The sequence below is a fragment of the Stegastes partitus genome, unplaced genomic scaffold (assembly GCF_000690725.1).
Source record: "Stegastes partitus isolate 25-593 unplaced genomic scaffold, Stegastes_partitus-1.0.2 Scaffold79, whole genome shotgun sequence".
Taxonomy (NCBI): Eukaryota; Metazoa; Chordata; class Actinopteri; family Pomacentridae; genus Stegastes; species Stegastes partitus.
The window spans coordinates 471663-493368 of record NW_007577810.1 but is presented as its reverse complement, the minus strand read 5'-3'; the positions used below and the strand labels follow the sequence as shown (position 1 = coordinate 493368).

Sequence of the window (21706 nt, the reverse complement as noted above, 5' to 3'; positions counted from 1 at the left end):
CTCTGAGCTAAAATACCCCCCATCCCCACCCCCATCTACCCCCCAACACCCCATCTCCTTGTGCTGTGTGGCGTCAGCTGCAATGAGCTCCAGATGTGGCCTGGCACCCTTCCAGTCACGGCATGGATGTGGTTTGAAGGTAGTTTGGAAACACCACCCACCAGCGGACCCAATGAAAGTTCCTCAGACTGCAGTGAGAGGTTTCTGTCGCGGGTTTTGTGCGGACTGCAGGAACATAGAAGAAGTGCAGTAATGCTCTCACATCTGTGCAAGGCTGAGAGGAAAAGGGGTATCTGCCTCTTGTATGTGCATGTGTTACTTATTGAACATGCTTTGAGTAAGTATGTGAGACAATAGTTAAAGTATTTCCATCTGTTTCACTAGATAAGGAAATATCAACATACATTACTCACCTCTAGGCATCCATTCTTTGTTCCCTTTGCATATAAACACTGTTTAAACAAGCACTCACTATTGTGCCTTGACTTTAATAACTTAAGAATGGGTGAGTCTCCGCAGCGAGGGTGACAAGAGCAAAGGTAATAGCTGCTACTGCTTTAAAAAAAAGTTTTAAAAAATATTCAGAGACAACAGCATTCTTTAAAAAGGCCTATAAAAACAATGTGACAGTGAAGCTAAGAGTTTCCAGCTTGCTGGACGCGTGTGGTTTGAATTACTTCACAAGAAAATACTAAGATTATCAACCATCAACATCTGCTCTCAGTGTAGAAGAGTGTAAATGCTTTTCACCAGAAACAGTAGGTCCCACATATTTGCTAAAACACTCACAGACATAGTACTGGTGCAGCAGAAGCAGAGGAGACATGCTGCCAGCACTAGGTCACAAGCAAAATGTGTCTTCCTGAAAACAAGGTCAAATTCAAAAACAAGTCTAAGGAGATCAATGTGTTAAATATTATCATCATCAGAGTCTCTTGCAGTGTTTCACTGATTGATAGCTCCATGAAAGCACAGTGAATATCCCAGTATGGCTGAATAAACATAAACTGGCGGGAGACTGGAGTCCCTCCATGATGTCTATCAGCAACTATCAGCTGGAACAGTTACACTGATGCTTGTCTCTCTTTCTAACAGTTACGCTGTTTAGTTTTCCAACAGCATGCTGGGAGGATCGAATGAGGTCACTGTGTGTTGGCTGCCATCTAATTCACATGGTGTACTGGAAAAGAATGCAGGTTTCTTTTAGGACAATAGCTCCCCCTACTGTCAGAGGTTTAAAGGACCAGTTCACATACATTTATGTGCCACAATATTAAAACTACCTGTCTAATATCGTACAGATCCCCTTAATGCTGCTTAAATGGCTGTGAATGAACAGGGCATGGACACAGGACGTCTGCAGGGATCATGTTGTATCACTGGGATGCTTTCAGTCCACTGGTTTGTGGATTGATTTGGACTTGTTCTGATGCATTGTACTGCTGCTTTATCAGAGTGGAATCTGGGGAGTTTGGAAGTCAGGTGAGCATCTGGGGCTCTTTGTTGCATTCCTCAACTCATTTCTGAGCAGTTTTAGTGAGGCACACTTTTGCAGGCATTGGGGAGTGCTGTTACCATGTGGTGTGTGTATTGGACTGGAGCAGAGTTTAGCAGAGCGGTACGTGTCAAAATGACATCCACATGAACGTCACGACCAAAGCTTTCCCAGTGGAACACTGCATTATAACAAGATGATCAATAATATTCACTTCATCCATCAGTGGTTTTAATGTTGTGGTTAATTGATGCAGATTTGACTAAGTTTAACAAATAACCCATCACTAGTAAGATGTTGGCCTCCAGTTTTATTACAAACTGCTATATCAAACATGTCACATGTTTAAAGAAAACAACCATTTATGCTGCATAGCAGTGCATAATTTTAGTATGCGCCTCCAACCCATCACCCTGCACCACTTAAATAGAGCATCTAAGATGTCTAGGGGCTTTCTGACTCAAAATGTTGCAATTTGTGTACAATTTATGTGTCATAACTGTGTCTTTCAAGGTATTCTGATGGCATTATTATTCTGCTTTCTGCTCTTTTAATGTCAGCTTATTCCAAGTTCTACACATAATACCTTTGAGTGCAGCCATTTCAGAGAAGCGTCAGCCTTTTCAACTGTCAAATGTTCAAATGCTGTCCCTGTCTGTCTGTCAGTAGTTAAATCATAGGCACGCTCTGCTCTTGTATCAAAGTCATTTTTCCACAGAGAAATTATCAACAAATTCCCATTAAAGCCTAATGCACCTTCAAAATATCAATACCTGAATATTCAGTCACATTACATGATGAGGTGGGAGCGTTCACATGGTTCTTCCTGCTGATCAGTCACATCTGTCCATTTGTTTATCACTTGTCAGCTCTCAGTGCCCAGCTCAGTACCTCAGATGTAACTTTCTCTTCCCGTAACACAAAGGCAGATGTGGGAAGAGGTTCCATCATTGGCTAATTTATCGGAATTATTATTTCTGATTTGTTACCTAATAAGAGTTGCATGCTGATGTTATTTGACAGTAATGTCAAATAAACCACACTTTTCTGAAACTTTGGTGGTGTAATTATTCCAAAAGCAGTAAACTGGAAATTCAAAACATGATGGTGTTAATCATATGAAGCAAGAAAATGTACTGCCATGTTTACTTCATGTTTCATTCAGTGACTCTTCATGCTCATTTGGGAGAGAGATGAGGTGAATCCAGGTCAAGACAAGTGTAATCCTGACATACAGACATCACCTAGCATTTTTTCAGCTGGTATCACTCTCGTGATTATAGAAACACAGAATGTCCCAGATGCAGATTGTCTGTCATCACCGCGGTGGTCTTAAGAGTTCCTGCAGGTCTCCCTGCTGTGCCAGCTGGTAGGGTAGCTGCAGCCTGTTGTTCACCTTGCTACAGAGTGCTGGACATTGCTCAAGAAGCAGCTGACACACCTCTTCGTGACCCCGTTCCGCAGCCTGTTCAAGCATTTAATGGAGCAACAAATACAGGCAACAGTTAAACCATCATCAAACTGTTTCTGTAGAATGGTTTTATTATGCTATTGCTGGCAATCGTGTACCTTATGCAGAGGGGAGGCACCATCATCGTCACAGAGCGCTGGATCGGCTCTGTGCTGCAGAAGGAGCCTAACTACGTCCAGATGACCACAGTAAGCTGATCGATGGAGGGGTGTGGCACCACCTGGTGTCTGGGAAGATGCACAGGCACCGTTCTCAAGAAGAAACTTGCATACAGCAAGATGACCACTGCGACTGCCATAGTGCTGCAAAAAAAAAAAGTGAATGCTAAATTTAGATACACAAGGACAGTCCAAGGGCTGCAAGGTGGCGCAGTTGGTTAGCACTGTTGCCTCGCAGCAAGAAGGTTGCTGGTTCGCGTCCCGGTGGGGGCACCGGAATCTTTCTGTGTGGAGTTTGCATGTTCTCCCCGTGCAGCGTGGGTTCTCTCTGGGTTCTCCGGCTTCCTCCCACACAGTCCAAAAACATGTTGAGGTTAATTGGTGATTCTCAATTGTCCGTAGGTGTGAGTGTGAGTGTGCTTGGTTGTCTGTCTCTAAGTGTAGTCCTGTGATGGACTGGTGACCTGTCCAGGGTGTCCCCTGTCTTCACCCTAAGTCAGATGGGATAGACTCCAGCCCCCCCCCGCGACCCTAATGAGGATTAAGCGGTGTATAGATAATGGATGGATGGAAGGACAGTCCACACTTGGGCTGAATGAATTGGGGAAAATATGTAATTGTGAATTTGTTTTGTGATATAACTGTTTAAAGACTTACTACAGTTCAATATTCACCATGTACAGTTGAAACCAGCAGTCTACATACATGATATAAAAAGACACAACATTTTTTTTTCACTGTCTGATATTACATTTAACTAAACTTTTCCTTTTTTAGGTCAGTTAGGATTACCAAAAGTATTTCTATTTGCTAAACAGCAGAATAATGAGAGAGATCATTTGTATAACTTTCTTCAAAGTCAGAAGTTTACACACACTTTCTTAGTATTCGGTAGCATTGCCTTTAAACTGTATGACTTGGGTCAAATGTTGTGGGTTTTCCTAACTAATTTGGCGGTATGCTTAGGGTCCATTTGGAAGACCCATTTGCGCCCAAGCTTTAACTTCCTGGCTGATGTCTTGAGATGTTGCTTCAATATTTCCACATAATGTTTTGTCCTCATTATGCCATCTATTTTGTGAAGTGCACCAGTCCCTCCTGCAGCAAAACACCCCCACAACATGATGCTGCCACCCCTGTACTTCACAGTTGGGACGGTGTTCTCAGGCTTGCAAGCTTCCCCCTTTTTTCCTCCAAATGTAACGATGGTCATTATGGTCAAACAGTTCAGTTTTAGTTTCATCAGTCCACAGGACATGTCTCCAGAAATTAATGTCTGTGTGCCTGTGTGCATTTGTAAACTGTAATGTGGTTTTCTTTTTACGTTGCTTTTGGAGTAATGGCTTCTTCTCCCCGAGTAGACTTTCAGCCCATGTTAGTAAAGGACTTGTTTCACAGTGGATAATGACACTCTCTTACCAGCTTCAGCAGCATCTTCACAAGGGCTTTTGCTTTTGTTCTGGGGTTGATGTGCACATTTCACACCAAAACACCTTCATCTCTGGGACACAGAACCCGTCTCCTTCCTGAGCGGTATGACAGCTGGGCATTCCCATGGTGTTTATACTTGTGTATAATTGTTTGAACAGATAAACGTGGAACCTTCAGGCATCTGGAAATTGTACCCAAGGATGAACCGGACTTGTGGAGGTCCACAATTCTCTTCCTGATATCTTGGCTGATTTCTTTAGATTTTTTCATGTTGTCACAAAAGGAAGCAGAGTGTTTGAGGTGTGCCTTAAAATACATCCACAGGTGTGCCTCCAATTAATTCAAATGTTGTTAATTAACCTATCAACAGCTTCCAAAGCAATGACATCATCATTTGGGCTTTCCCAACTAGTTTGAAGGCATAGTAATCTTAGTGTGTGTAAACTTCTGACTTTGAAGAAAGTAGTAAAAAAAAAAAATCTCTCTCTCAATATTCAGGCATTTAGCAAATAGAAAACAATTTGGTAATCCTAACAGACCTAAACCAGGAAAAGTTGAGTCTGATTTAATGTCAGTGAGAAAACAAAAAGGTTTTATGTCTTTTTAGACAGTGTATGCAAACTTCTGGTTTCAACTGTAATATATTTGAAACATGAGATGGAGCATTACCACATGACACATCATTAATACACAGTATGTATGTGTAAAACCACNGCGTCCCAGTGGGGGCACCGGAATCTTTCTGTGTGGAGTTTGCATGTTCTCCCCGTGCAGCGTGGGTTCTCTCTGGGTTCTCCGGCTTCCTCCCACACAGTCCAAAAACATGTTGAGGTTAATTGGTGATTCTCAATTGTCCGTAGGTGTGAGTGTGAGTGTACTTGGTTGTCTGTCTCTAAGTGTAGCCCTGCAATGGACTGGTGACCTGTCCAGGGTGTCCCCTGTCTTCACCCTAAGTCAGCTGGGATAGATAGATGTCTGTGTGCCTGTGTGCATTTGTAAACTGTAATCTGGCTTTTTTTTTTTTTACATTGCTTTGGAGTAATGGCTTCTTCCTTTCTGAGTAGACTTTCAGCCCATGTTGGTACAGGACTCGTTTCATAGTGGATAATGACACTCTCTTACCAGCTTCAGCAGCATCTTCACAAGGTCTTTTGCTTTTGTTCCGGGGTTGATACGCACATTTCGCACCAAAACACTTCATCTCTGGGACACAGAACCAGTCTCCTTCCTGAGCAGTATGATGGCTGGACATTTCCATGGTGTTTATACTTGTGTATAATTGTTTGAACAGATAAACATGGAACCTTCAGGCATCTGGAAATCGTACCCAAGGATGAACCAGACTTGTGGAGGTCCACAATTCTCTTCCTGATATCTTGGCTGATTTCTTTAGGTTTTTTCATGTTGTCACAAAAGGAAGCAGTGTGTTTGAGGTGTGCCTTAAAATACATCCACAGGTGTGCCTCCAATTAATTCAAATGTTGTAAATTAACCTATCAACAGCTTCCAAAGCAATGACATCATCATCTGGGCTTTCCCAACTAGTTTGAAGGCATAGTAATCTTAGTGTGTGTAAACTTCTGACTTTGAAGAAAGTAGTAAAAAAAAAGATTGTCTCTCTCAATTTTCAGGCATTTAGCAAATAGAACAAAATTTTGGTAATCCTAGCAGACCTAAAACAGGAAAAGTTTAGTCTGATTTAATGTCAGTGAGAAAACAGAAAGGTTTTATGTCTTTTTAGACAGTGTATGTAAACTTCTGGTTTCAACTGTAATATATTTGAAACATGAGATGGAGCATTACCACATGACACATCATTAATACACAGTATGTATGTGTAAAACCACCTACACGTCAGTTTAAACACTAAGACAGATGCGCTGTAAATATATTTTGTAAATGCCAGTCTGCGATTTGCTAACTGCGTTGTTTGAAAGTGCGATTTATATTTGAAATCTATTAATTGTTCATCCCATGTCCACACAGCAGACTCACCAGAGCTGTGTATCCAGCGGAGTCTCTCAGGTTAGGGTCTGTCCCCTTCTGGACCAAAGACTTCACCCTCTCCAAGTCCCCATCCATAGCAGCAGACCAGATACCTGCAAACAGGGATGACACAGAACACAGCACTGACAGATCCATCAAAGCAGGAGTAAAAAAACAAAACAAAACACACACACACACTTTGGAAGATGTCAACACTTTCAATGAGAGACAATTCTGACATTTAGCATTACCCCTATTCTCGCTACCACATGACTGACACATGAATGCAAACCTCGTTCAAAGTCCATTTCATTCAGCGTCTGGCAAACACTGGGAGAGGAGACTGGATGGGAGCAACACGAGCAATGCTGCCTGGCAGACATGGTGTTAAATGACACTCGTGCTCGACAACTTTGTGCTGCTTCACCACCAACAACAACAGGACTAGCTCCCACACAAACAAGCCCAAATAATTACTAAACGACCCAATGAATGTTTCATTCAAGACACGGCAAATAGAAATGTTATTTTAGAATTCATATTTGAGTTCAAAAAACGCAAACAGCGATTGTTGTCCAAAAAAACCCCGAAAAACTTGAGGATGGCTAAACGTTGACACCAGACCCCCAGACGTATGAAACGCGCTGACGCAAGAACCCCCTGACCAATTACAGCGCAGCAAGGAAAATGATGCCTTCAGGTTCTCGCTGATTTGTTCGGATTGTCTTCCAGCATTTGTTAAGTCAAATAAACAGCAACACATAACTTTGTGCTATGGTGGCATAGTAATTAGAGAATGTGCGCTATTTCAATGATACAGCTGATCATACTGTTTTTATCTAGATATTACGAAAACGTACAAAGCAGTTATGTTCTCAGCCGCTGCTCTGACTCACATTGTCCGCTCTCATAATGCCATATTTTCCCGATAGACTGGAATGCATCTCGTGTTGTTGTCTGATACAGCTAGCTAAACCAGCCTCATTTGTTTCGGCGACCAAGAAGTTAGTTGGCAAATAGCTACGTTAATTTTAAAATTAAAACAAAATTCTTATAACCAAAGCGCATAAAGAATGAGAAGAGTCACCTTATTTGTTAACGGGACATCTAAAAATGGAAAGGTGGGTGAAAACTCAGTGAAGGCAGCTCGGGCCGCAGAATGACTGGCTTTTTCCACTGAACGGAGGTGTTTGGTGATGGATAACTGATGCTACCTCTCACTGAAACTAGTTGGCGTTATAATGTGGTCAAATGTAGTGGAGGTTAATGTTAGCCCTTCTGACATTTTTCCCACTCGTAAACTGGTAGCTTATCCTCTGGTTACACTGCCAACTGCGACTCATTAATCATGTATAAGACTGGAAGGGACCCATTTTGTTTAATTTGCCTCAGAACTCATTCATTTTTGTCTTTTCTTTTCAGGTTGTAGCAGTTTACGGGACCTTGTCCGACTTACTATCTGTAGCCAGCAATAAGTTAGGAATCAAAGCCTCCTGTTTGTACAATGGAAAGGGTGGTCTCATAGATGACATTGCTCTCATCAGGTAAGCTCGACAACAGATTCAGACAGGTGACAAATAAAACCTGAACCCTTCACCCCCACAGTGAGGACATGTGGTGGTTTTGTTGGGGATTTTGCTGCCTTGTTTTGGGTCCATTTGTCCCCTCAGAGGAAGGAGTCACTGCAAATCAATATAATGGATGACAGTGCACCCATCCATAGGGCACAATGGCTCACTCAAACGTTTAATGAGTGTGAAATTGATGTCAGTCACAGTCACCAGATCTCAACTCAACTGAACACCTGTGGGAAATTGTAGACTGTTGGTGGTTCAACACCAAACAAGGTAATATCTTGTGGAAGAACAGTGTCTAACTTCCAGTAGAGCTCCAGAGACTTAAAGAATTAATGTCAAAGCACACTGGCTGTTCTGGTGCCACATGGTGACCCAACACCTGACTAAGACACTTTATGTTGGTTTTTCCTTTACTTGATCACCCGTCTGTACGTTGTTTAAACAATAATGGACGCCTCATTGTGTATTTCATTTGTCCATCTGTACTTCTAATAGAGATGACGATGTGCTGTATGTGTCTGAAGGAGATCCATTTATTGGTGAGTGCTGTCTTGTCGTCTGCAGGAGTCTCTTCCGCTGCCATTAAAAGTGTCCACATGGTTTCAGCAACTTTCTTTTGTTTCCTTTCATTGTAAACACAGATCCTCAGAATGAAGCCAAGGTTGCATCTGATCCGCACGGAGCGCACACAGACTGGCTAACTCTCAATATCGGTGGGCGTCTCTTCACCACCACCAGGTACCTGTGGTTTAAACATGGTTTTCACTAGCAGTAAACACATTACAAAAGATTTACAGACAACCGTCTATGCTGTTATTTTTGTCTGTTTTGTATTTGCTGAATGTGTGTGTTTTGTGTTCAGGAGCACCCTGGTCAGCAAAGAGCCAGAGAGCATGCTTGCTCACATGTTTCGGGAAAAAGGTACTATGACCAGCCGATCAATGAGCGTTTCTTTTTTGTTATATGTGAGACATCTTTAATGGGTTTTCACCCTCTGTGTTTGCCTCAGATGTGTGGGGAAATAAGCAGGATGAGCATGGGGCGTACCTGATTGACCGCAGCCCTGAATACTTTGAGCCTATTCTCAACTACTTGAGACATGGTCAGCTCATTATGAATGAAGGCATGAATATACGAGGTAAGATTTTTGAGGAGGCCTAAATTATGAAATCTACCTAAGTCACTATGAAGAGGGCTATAAAATAAAGTTCCCACAGCACTTTCCTGAATAAATAAGTAGGTATTGATATCATTGCCCAAAATGTCTTCTAGGTGTCCTTGAGGAGGCTCGATTCTTTGGAATTGAGCAGCTTGCTGAACAGCTGGAAGTAGCAATCAAGGTAGCATGAAATATGGAAGATTATTGTTTACATGAATAATGTAATCACTCACTTTGAATGCATTGTGGCTCACCGAGTGATTGCCTTCAAAACAGAACTCACAACCCCCTGAGGACCACTCTCCCATTTCCCGCAAAGAGTTTGTTCGCTTTCTTTTGGCAACACCAACCAAATCAGAGCTCCGCTGTCAGGTATGGCTAAGTGAAAATGTGTTAATTTATCACATCATGGAACCATATTCAGTTAATATTTGACACCATTACTCTTAATGTTTCAGGGACTTAATTTCAGTGGCGCCGATCTGTCCCGACTTGACCTACGCTATATCAATTTCAAGATGGCAAACCTCAGTCGCTGCAATTTGACACACGCCAACCTGTGCTGTTCCAATCTGGAGCGGGCTGATCTTTCTGGAGCCAACCTGGACGTAAGTGTGAAAGCTCTTCTTGGTGGCAATTAATGTGTTATTTGCATATACAGTATCAGCAGACACGTGGTAAGTGCAGAACACACTTAAAATAATCTCTATGTGGGGAAGCAAATGTTTCTTACTTCAAAGTTTTGTCTTTTTTATGTTTTATTGCTGGCTTTCCTGCTAATGAGCAATGGACTTGGCTTATGTTTTTTTGGTCACTTCACACCTGCTGCCCCCTCAGTTATGTGGAGGAAGGGCCATTCTGTGCTTTAACGGGTTTGCCAATGGCACACACCTCCTCTCACATTCACTTTATTTAAAAACAACAAGCAAACTATGTTTTCCACAGACTGGAAACTTTGCAGACATTTTTTGTTGGACGTAGCTCAATATGTACCCAAGTGTATCGTGAATGCTTTTGTTGTTAAAAGGGTGCCAACTTACAAGGGGTGAAGATGCTGTGCTCGAATGCCGAGGGAGCCTCTCTCAAAGGATGCAATTTTGAAGATCCATCTGGACTGAAGGCCAATCTGGAAGGTAATCTATGACCATTTGTAATCAAAGCACATATGGTCCCACATTTATGTTCTCATTTTAACTCAATATTTTTGTTATCAGGTGCTAATCTGAAAGGAGTTGACATGGAAGGAAGCCAAATGACCGGTATCAACCTGCGTGTGGCCACTCTCAAAAACGCCAAGCTGAAGAACTGCAACCTGCGGGGAGCCACTTTAGCAGGGACGGATCTCGAGGTAAGTTAAGGCTTTCAGAAAGGATTATCTTCAAAACCAATAGCTGAAGTTGACACAGATGGTTCACTTGTTTATGACAACTTTTCAAAGCCAAAAATAATAAAACATTGCAAATCCAAATAACATTCGTTGTTAATATACTATGTTATTTGGTACGCACCTGATCTTTTGCTAAAGTGGCCATATTACTGATAGCTTAGCAGCAGGATCCTCAAATTTTATACTAAACCAAGGTAGAACTTTATCACAAATAAAGAAAGAAAGAAGCAGTTAATACAGCGGGTACAATGAATTCAGTCTTTGTAGGACTGAAGGATTTTATGTTTTTGAGTTGACTATTTCTTGTGTTTAAAGCAGAAGACTAACTTTTTGAAACTTAACATGTGTGATGATCAACACATCAAATGTAACAAAGACAGCACTGAGGCTATAATGATTAGTTGGTAATGCAGTTCACAGTAACTTGTGATTTTAAAGAGAAATTAAGAAAATCTTGCTATGTGCTGTGTTTTATCCTGTCTGTTATGACTGTTAACCTAATATCTTTGGGTCCTCAACTATTGTTAAGACAAAACAACAAATCTGGTAAAACTGCAGATATTTTTCCGATACTTAACAGATTTAAACAAATAATCATAAACTTATAACTGTATTAACTTTTTTAACCTTTTTTCACTGTGGGTTTTTTTTTTCTTTTTTCGGCAATATAAAGTCCCTCACCTCTACGGAAACAGCACAACCATGGCTGGAAGTAGACAGAGCTCAAAATGCTTTCTGTGCAATATTTACTAGGTAGTATTTATGCGTTAAGAAAAAACTAAATTTTCATCATCATTAATTCAGCAAAAATAGAAACAATCTGGAATCAACATGTACAGATTATTGAAATCATACCATTTTTAATACCTGTACAAACTTTTTTCTAACACTACTCTGCATTTTAAACTTCAGAAAGATATTTCATCATGCTGAGTGTATCTTCAAAAAACATGACATTTTGCTGCAATGTATGCTGTTTTTGAGCAATGCTGTATTTACTATATTGCTCAAGTATGTTTTCTTTTTCTCTCAGTCACACTGCTCTTTGCCAAAACAGTCTGGAGCTCATCTGAACAGCCAAAAGATGTTTTTGTCACATGACTGTTGTTTGCAGCTGAGTCACTGATGTTCTGGTCTGTTTTTACAGTGGCTGGCTTTGATAAATGGTGTCACTTTGGTGATTTTATTGGTTTTTTTTTTAAAAACAAAAAACAAAAAAAACACATGCCTTTCAAACCTGTTGGTGGGTTTTTGGGTTCCGAGGGTTATTCAGTAATAAAGATTGTTACTTATTACACATACCACATTACAGTTGTTCTGTTACATTGGGAGTTTTTTTTACCTAACATGTTTAATCCTCTTGTGCAGAACTGTGATCTCTCTGGCTGTGATCTACAAGAAGCCAACCTAAGAGGCTCCAATGTGAAAGGAGCCATTTTTGAAGAGATGCTGACCCCTCTGCACATGTCCCAGAGTGTCAGATAACTCAACACACACCTGCACATCCAGTGTGGGCCACAACTGGCTTCTTTTTTTGCTGTTTTCCTCCAGCCTCTCATACAGTATATTCCTCTCCTTTCAATCTCTCTTTACCTGTATGCAGTACAGGTATTTGTATGCACATCCCTGGCATTCCACCAATATTATGTTAGCTTTAAATATCTTGCACTAGAAGTTATCCAGGGTTGTTTATGTATGTTTGTATGGTAGGATGTTTTTAAATGTTCAGCTGCATATATCACCAAAACAAAGTAATGTTACCAGTGTGTGTAGATGTATTTGGATCCAATCCATACTCGTTTTATGTTTCACATAATTTATATTTACTTCATGTTACTTGACATGTTAATAGGATTCAAAATCAGATTACCTGTGAGCAGTGAAGTTCAGAGCACTGAGCTTCACTGGATGCTGCTGTAGCAGAAACAGAAGTGGTTACTTACCTATAACTGTGTCAATATATATTCCTCTTTAAGTATAAAACTTAATTTTGCTGGATATAACATATTATAAAGAAAGCAATGCAAGCCAAAGCCATATGATAGCACAGTCTAAAAGGCTAGAAGTGCTATTAGTGCACCACAAAACTATGCGACAGGCTAGTTTTAAACACAGCTTGGTTATGCAATATGTGATTTAGAGCTGTGAGGTTTCTCCTTTCCTACTTTAAAATATTGCTTTCTTAAGCTTTCCCTTGTTTGTGAATCTACCTCTTTTATTAATCCGGTGTGTGAGTGATCCACAATTGCATGCATTTGAATGTGGCATGGCTTATTGTAACGTTTATGTATGTTATTTGTTATTCTGCAGATTCTCATTATGAGGAGATAATCAAGCCAGAAAGCCATTTTTCATGTGTTGATGTTGTTAAAGTGGGATTGCCTGGAAAAAAGAGAAAACATGCTCTGTGTATCTATGTATATCACTTAATCATGCTTTGAACCTTTTTGCACAAGTATATGTTAACTTGTAACATGGTATACCCTTTCACCAAAAATGTTTGGTGCTTGTAATCCTATGTAAATCAAATCCAGTGCTTCCAAAACTTCCCAAAAATGTTGTTATTAGAGTAGGCAAGTGTTGTCAACTGTTCTGTAAAGGATGTCTCTTCAGTTTCTATTAGACAGTGTATGTTTGCATGTGTGAAGAGCTATGCTTGTCTTTGACTGGTGAAATTTCTCTGGCTGTAGCTCAAAGCTGCTCCGATGCAATAGCATTCACTCAGTTAAATAGTAGGTACCCAGCCTGTGAGAATGAACGATGAAGGCAATCACAGTGTGTATTTCACATTGAGTGTGAAAATCAATGGAGGAGCTATGGTTATTTATTTTAATACATCTCACTGAATGCAATATGGGGCAGAGGTTGATTTGTGTTTGAGGCAGGGAGCGGTGTAGCTATCCCTGTCTATGATTATTGCACTCGACCATGGAAACATGTTTCCATAAATGACTGTTATAAATAAACTGCTATGAAGAAGAAGAAAAAGACTTTGTCATCTATTTTGTTTTTCATTTTGTGTCTCGGTTATGAATGAATGTACATTCAAAATGCATCACAGACATAATGTGACTGGAAATAGCTGAAAGTGGCTGATAGTTTGTGGAAGACTGTAAATTGTTACTTTGTGGAAGTCACACACCAGATGTAAGCTTTTAAACAGCTCTGCGGGTTTCCAGTGTTGCCAAGTGTTGCTTAATCCCACTTTGTGGCCCCCTGTAGTGAAGTGGTGGAAGAAATGAAGCAGCATAGGCTTATATAAACCTCAGAAAATAGCATGCAGCAGGATTCACAGAGGACAGCAGACAAGAGTAAATCTGAGAAGTTTTCTGCACAGAAGGTAAAAAGTACTGCTGTTTGGGGTCAACTTAAAGAAAAAATACATCAAATATGTTATGTGTGCAATTTGAAGATTTTTTTTTCTCCCTCCCTCAGAATGGCTGCAAGAACCCTGGCACTGTGGCTGCTGCTGGTGGGGACAGTGCTGCCGCAGGGCAGCTGTCAGCACTGGTCCTATGGACTGAGTCCAGGAGGAAAGAGGGAACTGGACAGCTTTTCTGACACACTGGGCAACGTAAGCATTTCTCTCACAGCTCCTCTTACTTTCTCTAAACCTTGAGTGCTCCTCTTTGGTTTTCCACATATTCATTGTGATGTTCTTTTTCCTTCAACAGATAGTTGAAGGGCTTCCACACATCGATGCACCGTTCAGTGCTTTTGGTTGTGCTGAGGAGTCGCCTTATGCCAAGTTTTTCAGAATGAAAGGACTTCTTGTAAGTTTTGCTAATTTATTATTTAGTATTTAGTTTTCCGAATGCATGTCTCATTACTGTCAGAGAGCCAGAGTCTAGTCTCACTGATTTTTTTCTGTTGTGTGTGTTTTTTAGGGGAGTGTAACCAACAGGGAAAATGGACACCGAACATACAACAAATAATGAATATTTGATTGGACAATAAATTATTACATTAGCATGTCATGACTGTTGTGATTTTGCATGACATGAATTATATACAACTCATTAACAAAAGCACCACATTCTTACTTTAGAAAATTTACGTTCCCAGCAGTTTCAAAATCCCTGATGGCATTGCCTACAGCACATTTACACAAGTAGCAGTGTCACTAAACAATAAAATATACATATTGCCTTAGTATTTGATGTATAATGTAAAACCAGATTTACTTTTGACTGAATTTGGTTAAGACTCACTAACAGGTGATGCTGTTAACAAGTACTGGCTATGTGAGTACAGAACGATGAACTACAGAAGTAATATTTATTTATCATCTTATCTTACACTGAGGTTATTCAAAGTGCTTTACAGGCAAATGTTAAAAATTAAAAACCTACAGCAGGGTAAAAATAGACAACTAAACAGACAAGTTGAACAAAGTTTGTACATATTTTATAGAATAATTCAAACTGATAGATCAAAACAGCACAAAAAAAATGAATTAAGTGAATAAAATGGCCAAATAAAAGTACATGTAGTTTACACCAGACTTTATCAATAAAATATTAATTAAAAGCTGTGGGGGAAAAAAATGTTTTAATCTAAAATAAAAATGGCTAAAGTTTAGGCAAATCAAAGTACCAGTCTTGCCTGGACACAGTTTTTAACATGCCAGAATGAGGTTTTAGTGACAGGTTTGTGGTGGCTGTTGACATTTAGATCCTCATCAGTGATTATAATGAGTTTCTTGTCCTGGGTATTGGTTTTCTGTGCTTTGGACTCAAGGTTAGCACTAAGCTCCAGCCTTCCTTCATTAATACCAATGCTGCCCTCCTTAAAAACATTAACAAGAATATATTTCATTCAAACTGAAAATACGTGGGCATTTGAAATATAGCTTTACCCAGTAATATTTGTAGAAAATCCTGCTTACAAAAAATATGTACTTTTCTAACAGGTTCCCTCTGTCTTGTCTCAAGTTCAGCTCTGGATGACGGCGAAATCACCCACAGTAGGCGGGTCTTTGTATGTATTTAGCCAATTACTGATTCAAGATATGATGTGACGTCTAATCTAACCAATCAGCGTCCTTGAATCTAACACGAGAAGGACATTTATTTTATCGCCCCACCAGAGCAACTGCTGAGGTCAGAACGAAACTCTCCGGTCGCCATTTTTCCTGTCTCACAATGGCGAGCAGACGGAAAGACCCAACCCTGACTACAGTATTGGTTTTAGCGAAGAACATTGGTGGATAGGTGAAATAACTCGACACAGATCAACCTGACCTCACTATCCAAAAGCAGATTATCGAAAAGGAGAAGCACGAGCTGGTAAACCAGAAATGCCTAGCTCGCTGAATGCAGACATGCTAACAGTCTGTTTAACTTTCTGTGCTGGCCTTCAATACAACGGGACCGGTCCAGCTTGAACGGTTTGTGAAGCTACTTGTCACAGAAAGTAAGGAAACAGGAAAACTGGGAATACTTGGGCATTGTTTTAAAGCGAGCAGTATTAGAGAAGATGGAATTTCGCTAGGCAGGTGAACGGCTACAGGAGGACATGGCTGAGTTTTCTACCTTTTTTAATTGAAGGGACTTCCAATGTCCCGCTATAAACACTGTAGGAGCACGAAGATGACCCAGCTCAGTATTTCCAGACCAACAGAGACTTTAAGAGACAGGTGGCTTTGTGTGGATGCCTGACAACGATGCTTCCTGTTCAAGTTGTCCTGAGGAAAGCCCTTGTCCAGATCGTTGCAGTATGTTTACAGCCAGGTAAATCACTGTATTTACTCTTGACTGATACAGCTGTTGTTGCAAGGATCATTTGCCTTCTGACAACAGTAGGCATTCAATGCATATTGTACGTAACATGCTTTGTATTATACTAAAATCAGCAGTGCAGGTGACCAACATTAAATGTCTTAGTGTTTGAAAAGCATAATTTGCTGCTTTATTTTATGTTGGAATGAAATAACTGCTAGTTATTTAACTGCAAGGTAGTAATGTGTTTTTGAACTTTTACATACTATACTGGGATGTCAACTGTAATGGCTTAAATGTGGCACAATATTACCTAAAAAAAATTAGTGTGTGTGGAGATTGGAATGTGATCATTTGAGAACTGACAGGTACTTTTATTAAGCTGCAGCCACTTCACAGATTGCACTTTAACTCAGAGGCTGAGCTGAAAAACACTCATCTTTGGTGGAAATTTACAACCAACCACTGAACAATCACCTGTCCTCATCAGCGGACACGGAGAGCAGATACAGAAGAAGGTAAGATTTTGAAATGAGGGGTAAGTTGGTTGAAACAACCCAACTTGTTTGTTGTTTTATTTCTTGATATTTTGTCTTGAGTTTGAACAAATGAAAGAAGTGTTTTTTTTTTTTTTTAGACACTATATTTATACATTCGTTCAGTTAATGTTTCACATTTTAAAATATTCTTCAATGTCAGTGAAAAGTGCCATGAAAAGAAAACATGGAGTACAAGTACTTTTAAATTTGTGTTTACATCCCGTACATGTATATCATGTCCCCTGACTCTCCAAAATTCATCCCATGAAATATACTGTGATATTTATGATGTGGTTTATTGCTTTTTTTCCTGTTTGTTTGTGTTTTTTTTTTTTTTTTTAATTGCCCCTAGGGGATAAATAAAGATATTTGAATTGAATTGAATTGGATTGAATAAGTGGTGCATAAAAACTACTCTGTAATTTAGTCAGATTTAGGCACTAGTAACAGCAACACAAGTAACAGCTATGATGTGATTGCAGACGTACATACTTATATATATTTTTTTTTTAATTCTGTAATTTAGAAAAACAAACAAAAGAAAAGTTGATTTCAGATGGGATGACCCAATTTGCATATGAAGACTACAACTTCAATCCAAAACTTTTATAAGGGTTGTCACTATGCTTTTTGTCTTTTTTTATTTGTGTTCTCCTTTACTAATTTTGTATTGTTTCTGTTGCTTATCCAACATGTGGCCATGTTGAAAATTTTTCATTTGGTTGACAGTGGCACATGAACAGATGAGCACTAAAATTTAGCTGTTGCTTAAAGTTTCTCCAAAAAGACATGTTAGCCCTGTCCTCACCTTCACTTTGACAGCAGATGTGATGTGACTCTGTCATTATCGATATATATTTTTTATGTAAGCACCACATATTTCTGCCTTTCAGGAGCCTCCAGTAGAAGTCAAAGGATGGCTGAAAGGAACACAGCTCTTCTGCTGTTTGAGTGGCTCCACTGGAAAACAGATAAGAGCCATTTTCCTATTTTACCTTCTTTTCCTTCATGTCCCTCCTTTACCCTTAAGCCTTCCCCTCTGTTATCTTCCCTCTGTGGTCTGTCCTTACTTAAACTGTGATTTGGGATTTCACCATCCTTGTAATTGTTCTGTAGTTGTATATACCCTTTTTTTCATTTTTCCTAGTTTTTTTATCCACTCTTTTTTATTGTTTAATAATTACTCTTTACATTACCTCTCTACCTATGTTTTTATTGTTCTTTACCCATCCATGATTTGTGATTCTTTTATTCCTTGCGTTACCTCTCCACCCTTGTTATTTTGTTTTTTTTTCTTCTCCACTCTCTTTATTTTTTAATACTTTACTAACCTCCTTGTTATTTTTGTGTTCTTTACCTCTCCACTCTTGTTATTCTTATGTTCATTACTCTTCTACCGTTTATTTTTTGTTCCTTGTCTCTCCACCCTTTTTAAAATGTTCTTTACTTCTCCATTTGTATCATTGTTAGGTTATTTACCTCTGCTTTTCCTTTTCTTTCCCAATTACAATGGCTAATGCAGAAGTGGGCCACAAAATTAAATGAACATTGATCAAAATAATGATTTTAGCTTCGCACACAGGATCTGTTGTGATATTTACACTTACAAATGTGGTCTTCTCGTGAAATGTAGAGTGCACCTACATGCACTGTTTTTTTTCTGCTCATAGGAAAGAGCGCATGTAGAAAAAATTAATAGGTTTCATCTTGGACCAATCTGACATTTGAACATCCTAGTTTACTCGGGTCCAAGTTCACAGAGCCAGAACCTGTCTGAGCACACCACAGCCACCCAACAGCAACTACCGCAGCCTGACAATGTGGGACGTTTAGGGAACATCGCTAAATTGTCATGTCTATTGATAAGCAAATATTCAGCAAGTCACATGTTTTGCCTGTGACAAAGTGGGAGGTGCGACTAAATTTTAAAAAGTCACACCGGTGCTACCAGTGAACAAGTTAGTCTGGATCCCTACTCTACCTCTTTGCCTTTTATATTGTTATGCTCTTTCCCTTCCCACCCTTGCTATTCTTATTTCCTTAACTCTCCGCCCTTTTTTTTATTCTTTTATGTACTTTACATCTCCACCCTTGTTATTTTGATGATGTTTACCTCTCCACCTATTTCATTCCTGTTCTTTACTTCTCCTCCCATGTTATTCTCACGTTGTTTACCTCTCCACCCTGTATATTCTTGTGTTCTTTATCTGTCCACCCCTTTTGTTCTCATATACTTTCCTTTCCATCGTCACCTTTTTTTTTCTAATTTTATTTTTCGCTTTTTCCCTACTCTTGTTTTCCCTATGTTCATTACATCTCCACCCTTGTTGTTCTTATTTTCTTTTTCTTTCCACTGTTCTACTGTTCTTTAACTCTCCTCCCTTATTAGTCTTGTGTTATTTATGGCTCCACCCTTTTTATTCTTCAGTTCAGTTCTTTACCTTTCCACTCCTTTTGTTCTGATATACTTTCCTCTTCATCTCCACCATTTTATTTTTAACCCTTAAGTGTCAAAAATGTCCCCATCAAAAAAAATGCCAGAAGCATTATATTTTAATATTATTTATCACTTACAATGACTTATCTTTTTTGAGCTACATCAGTCCTGGTTAGAATTACAAACTAGCCATTCATTTTCATATTTTTAACCCTTAAAATGCCAGCTTGTTTATATACAGTCATTGCTGGGTTTTATAGGGGGGAGAAGAAAAACAGAAAAAAATATTATTTTCTATAAAATATGTGCTAAAGGGAATGGTCTCTTTATTATTACAGGCTGGGATGTGTCAATGATTAACACCAACGTTGATTCTGATGCATTATCCATCCATCCATTATCTATACACCGCTTAATCCTCATTAGGGTGAAGGCAGGGGACACCCTGGACAGGTCGCCAGTTTATCGCAGGGCCACACTGAGAGACAGACAACCAAGCACACTCACAGTCACACCTACGGACAATTTAGAATCACCAATTAATCTCAACATGTTTTTGGACTGTGTGGGAGGAAGCCGGAGAACCCGGAGAGAACCCACGCTGCACGGGGAGAACATGCAAACTCCACGCAGAAAGATTCCGGTGCCCCCACCGGGACGCGAACCAGCAACCTTCTTGCTGCGAGGCAACAGTGCTACCAACTGCGCCACCTTGCAGCCCCTGATGCATTATTGCAGTAGAAAATTTTAAACAAAGTTACACTCTTAAGGACAAACGTGTCCCCATTGAAACCCACTATAACTGCTCCTTTTGGTCCCTCTGCCATTACATCATGAAATCATGCATTCTATGTTATTAGGCTTTACTTCTGAACCGTTCGCTTCAAAATTGTAATTTTTGCTGTTTTCCATTAGGTTGTCATTTTTACATATTGGATCCATGGAGCAGACTTTATTGTTTTCTCACTTCCTGCTATAATATAGAGCACTGCAGGCCAATGGGAAAAATATTTACAACTGAAATGTTTTGGGGGTGTTGGTGGGGATGTGTGTATTGAAAAAAATGTGTGTGGGTGTGTATGTGTGTGTGTGTGTACACACATGTACTTTATACTTTCCCTCCTCACACTAAAACTCTTTCCTTTCCCAATCTAACCTATTTTTCTAATTTTGTTCATCACTTTTCTTCTCCACCCTTGTTATTCTTATGTCCTTTACCTCTACGCCCTTTTTGCGATGTTCTTTACCTCTTTTATATTCTTTCCTTTACTTCTTTAAACCTTTGAAATCTTAATTACTTCCCTTTCCCCCACCACATTTGTATTTTATACTTTACATTTCTTTCGCATCCTTTTTGTTGTTATTTAACCTTTCATTCTTTACTTTTCCAACCTTGTTGTTCTAATTTTCTTTTCCTCTCCACCCTTGTAATTTTCCGTGTTCTTTACCTCTCCACCATTTTTGTTTGAAAATACTTTTTTTTCGATCTCCACCTTTTTATTCCTAAATTCTTTACTTTACCACTCTTTAATCTTATTTTCCTCACCTTTCTGTCATTGTTCTTCTTGTGATCCTTTCTTTTTAGACTGCTAAGAGACTTTTCATGATTGTTATAACCTGGCTCATGGGTTGTAATAAATATGGCAAGGAACACAGATTTAACTCAAAATTAGGATATTTATTATAACCAAAAGCAAACCATTTAACATATAGTAAGTATGGTGTGTGACTAACACTAGTATCAATAGTGTAGGTGTGAATGAATGAACATGGTGCGATATAAGGTGTTGTAGAGCAGAAACGAAGCAAAAAGGTAACAGAGAAAGATGTGTCACCACCAGTGTAGCCGGGTCAGAATGAATGAGAGAGAGAGAGCAAGAGAGGGATGGCTGAACTTTCTGGGCCGCCCAGATGCCTTCAGAGACCCACAGGTAAATGGAATTCTAGGCCTCCATAGCAGCAGCTAACGTTGGGCCATCACAATGATAAACCGAGCACTCTAGTGTACTTTTTCTCTCTACACACACAACAAGTGCATGTCACTAACTTTGTGTCGTCTCTCTCTTGTATTTTGTCCTCTCTGCAGGTATCTCTGGCTGCATAGCTACACGACCTCCAATGTGTTTGATCTCTTGTGTGCTGTTTCTCTGTTTTCTGTCTGCTATCCTGTTGTCTCTCCCCGCTACCCTTTTCCCCACCAGTTGAGGCAGATGGCCGCCCTCTTTGAGCCTGGTTCTGCTGGAGGTCCCCCCCCCCTCACTGTCACCAAGTGCTTGCTCAAAGGGAATCCAAAGGAAGCTTTGGATTTGTTTGGTTTCTCCGTGCAATTTTGTAAGGTCATATAAA

At 39.7% G+C, this 21706-nt stretch overlaps 3 protein-coding genes across 4 annotated transcripts; 2 read left to right on the top strand and 1 right to left on the bottom strand.

Moving 5' to 3' along the window:
• Positions 1-1790: 1790 nt before the first annotated feature.
• Positions 1791-7167, bottom strand: ankrd39 (ankyrin repeat domain 39). Its single transcript, XM_008276703.1, has 4 exons — positions 6834-7167; positions 6551-6654; positions 3065-3268; positions 1791-2960 (listed from the first exon to the last, which is right to left on the bottom strand). The coding sequence occupies exons 1-4, from the start codon at positions 6922-6924 to the stop codon at positions 2814-2816; spliced, it is 546 nt and encodes a 181-aa protein (XP_008274925.1). The 5' UTR covers positions 6925-7167; the 3' UTR covers positions 1791-2813.
• Positions 7168-7527: 360 nt separating this feature from the next.
• Positions 7528-13652, top strand: kctd9a (potassium channel tetramerization domain containing 9a). Its single transcript, XM_008276702.1, has 12 exons — positions 7528-7662; positions 7964-8085; positions 8614-8657; positions 8760-8856; positions 8981-9039; positions 9128-9256; positions 9391-9458; positions 9554-9649; positions 9736-9885; positions 10305-10410; positions 10492-10625; positions 12033-13652. Exons 1-12 carry the CDS (start codon positions 7615-7617, stop codon positions 12147-12149), a joined length of 1170 nt encoding a protein of 389 aa, XP_008274924.1. The 5' UTR covers positions 7528-7614; the 3' UTR covers positions 12150-13652.
• Positions 13653-13947: 295 nt separating this feature from the next.
• LOC103353635 (progonadoliberin-1) lies at positions 13948-14639 on the top strand. 2 transcript variants are annotated; one of them, XM_008276700.1, is made up of 4 exons: positions 13948-14011; positions 14100-14238; positions 14339-14437; positions 14552-14639. In XM_008276700.1, the coding sequence occupies exons 2-4, from the start codon at positions 14101-14103 to the stop codon at positions 14597-14599; spliced, it is 285 nt and encodes a 94-aa protein (XP_008274922.1). In that variant the 5' UTR covers positions 13948-14011; position 14100; the 3' UTR covers positions 14600-14639. The 2 variants fall into 2 exon arrangements, with proteins under 2 accessions (XP_008274922.1, XP_008274923.1); XM_008276701.1 differs by having other exon boundaries at positions 13954-14004.
• The last annotated feature ends 7067 nt before the right edge of the window (positions 14640-21706 follow it).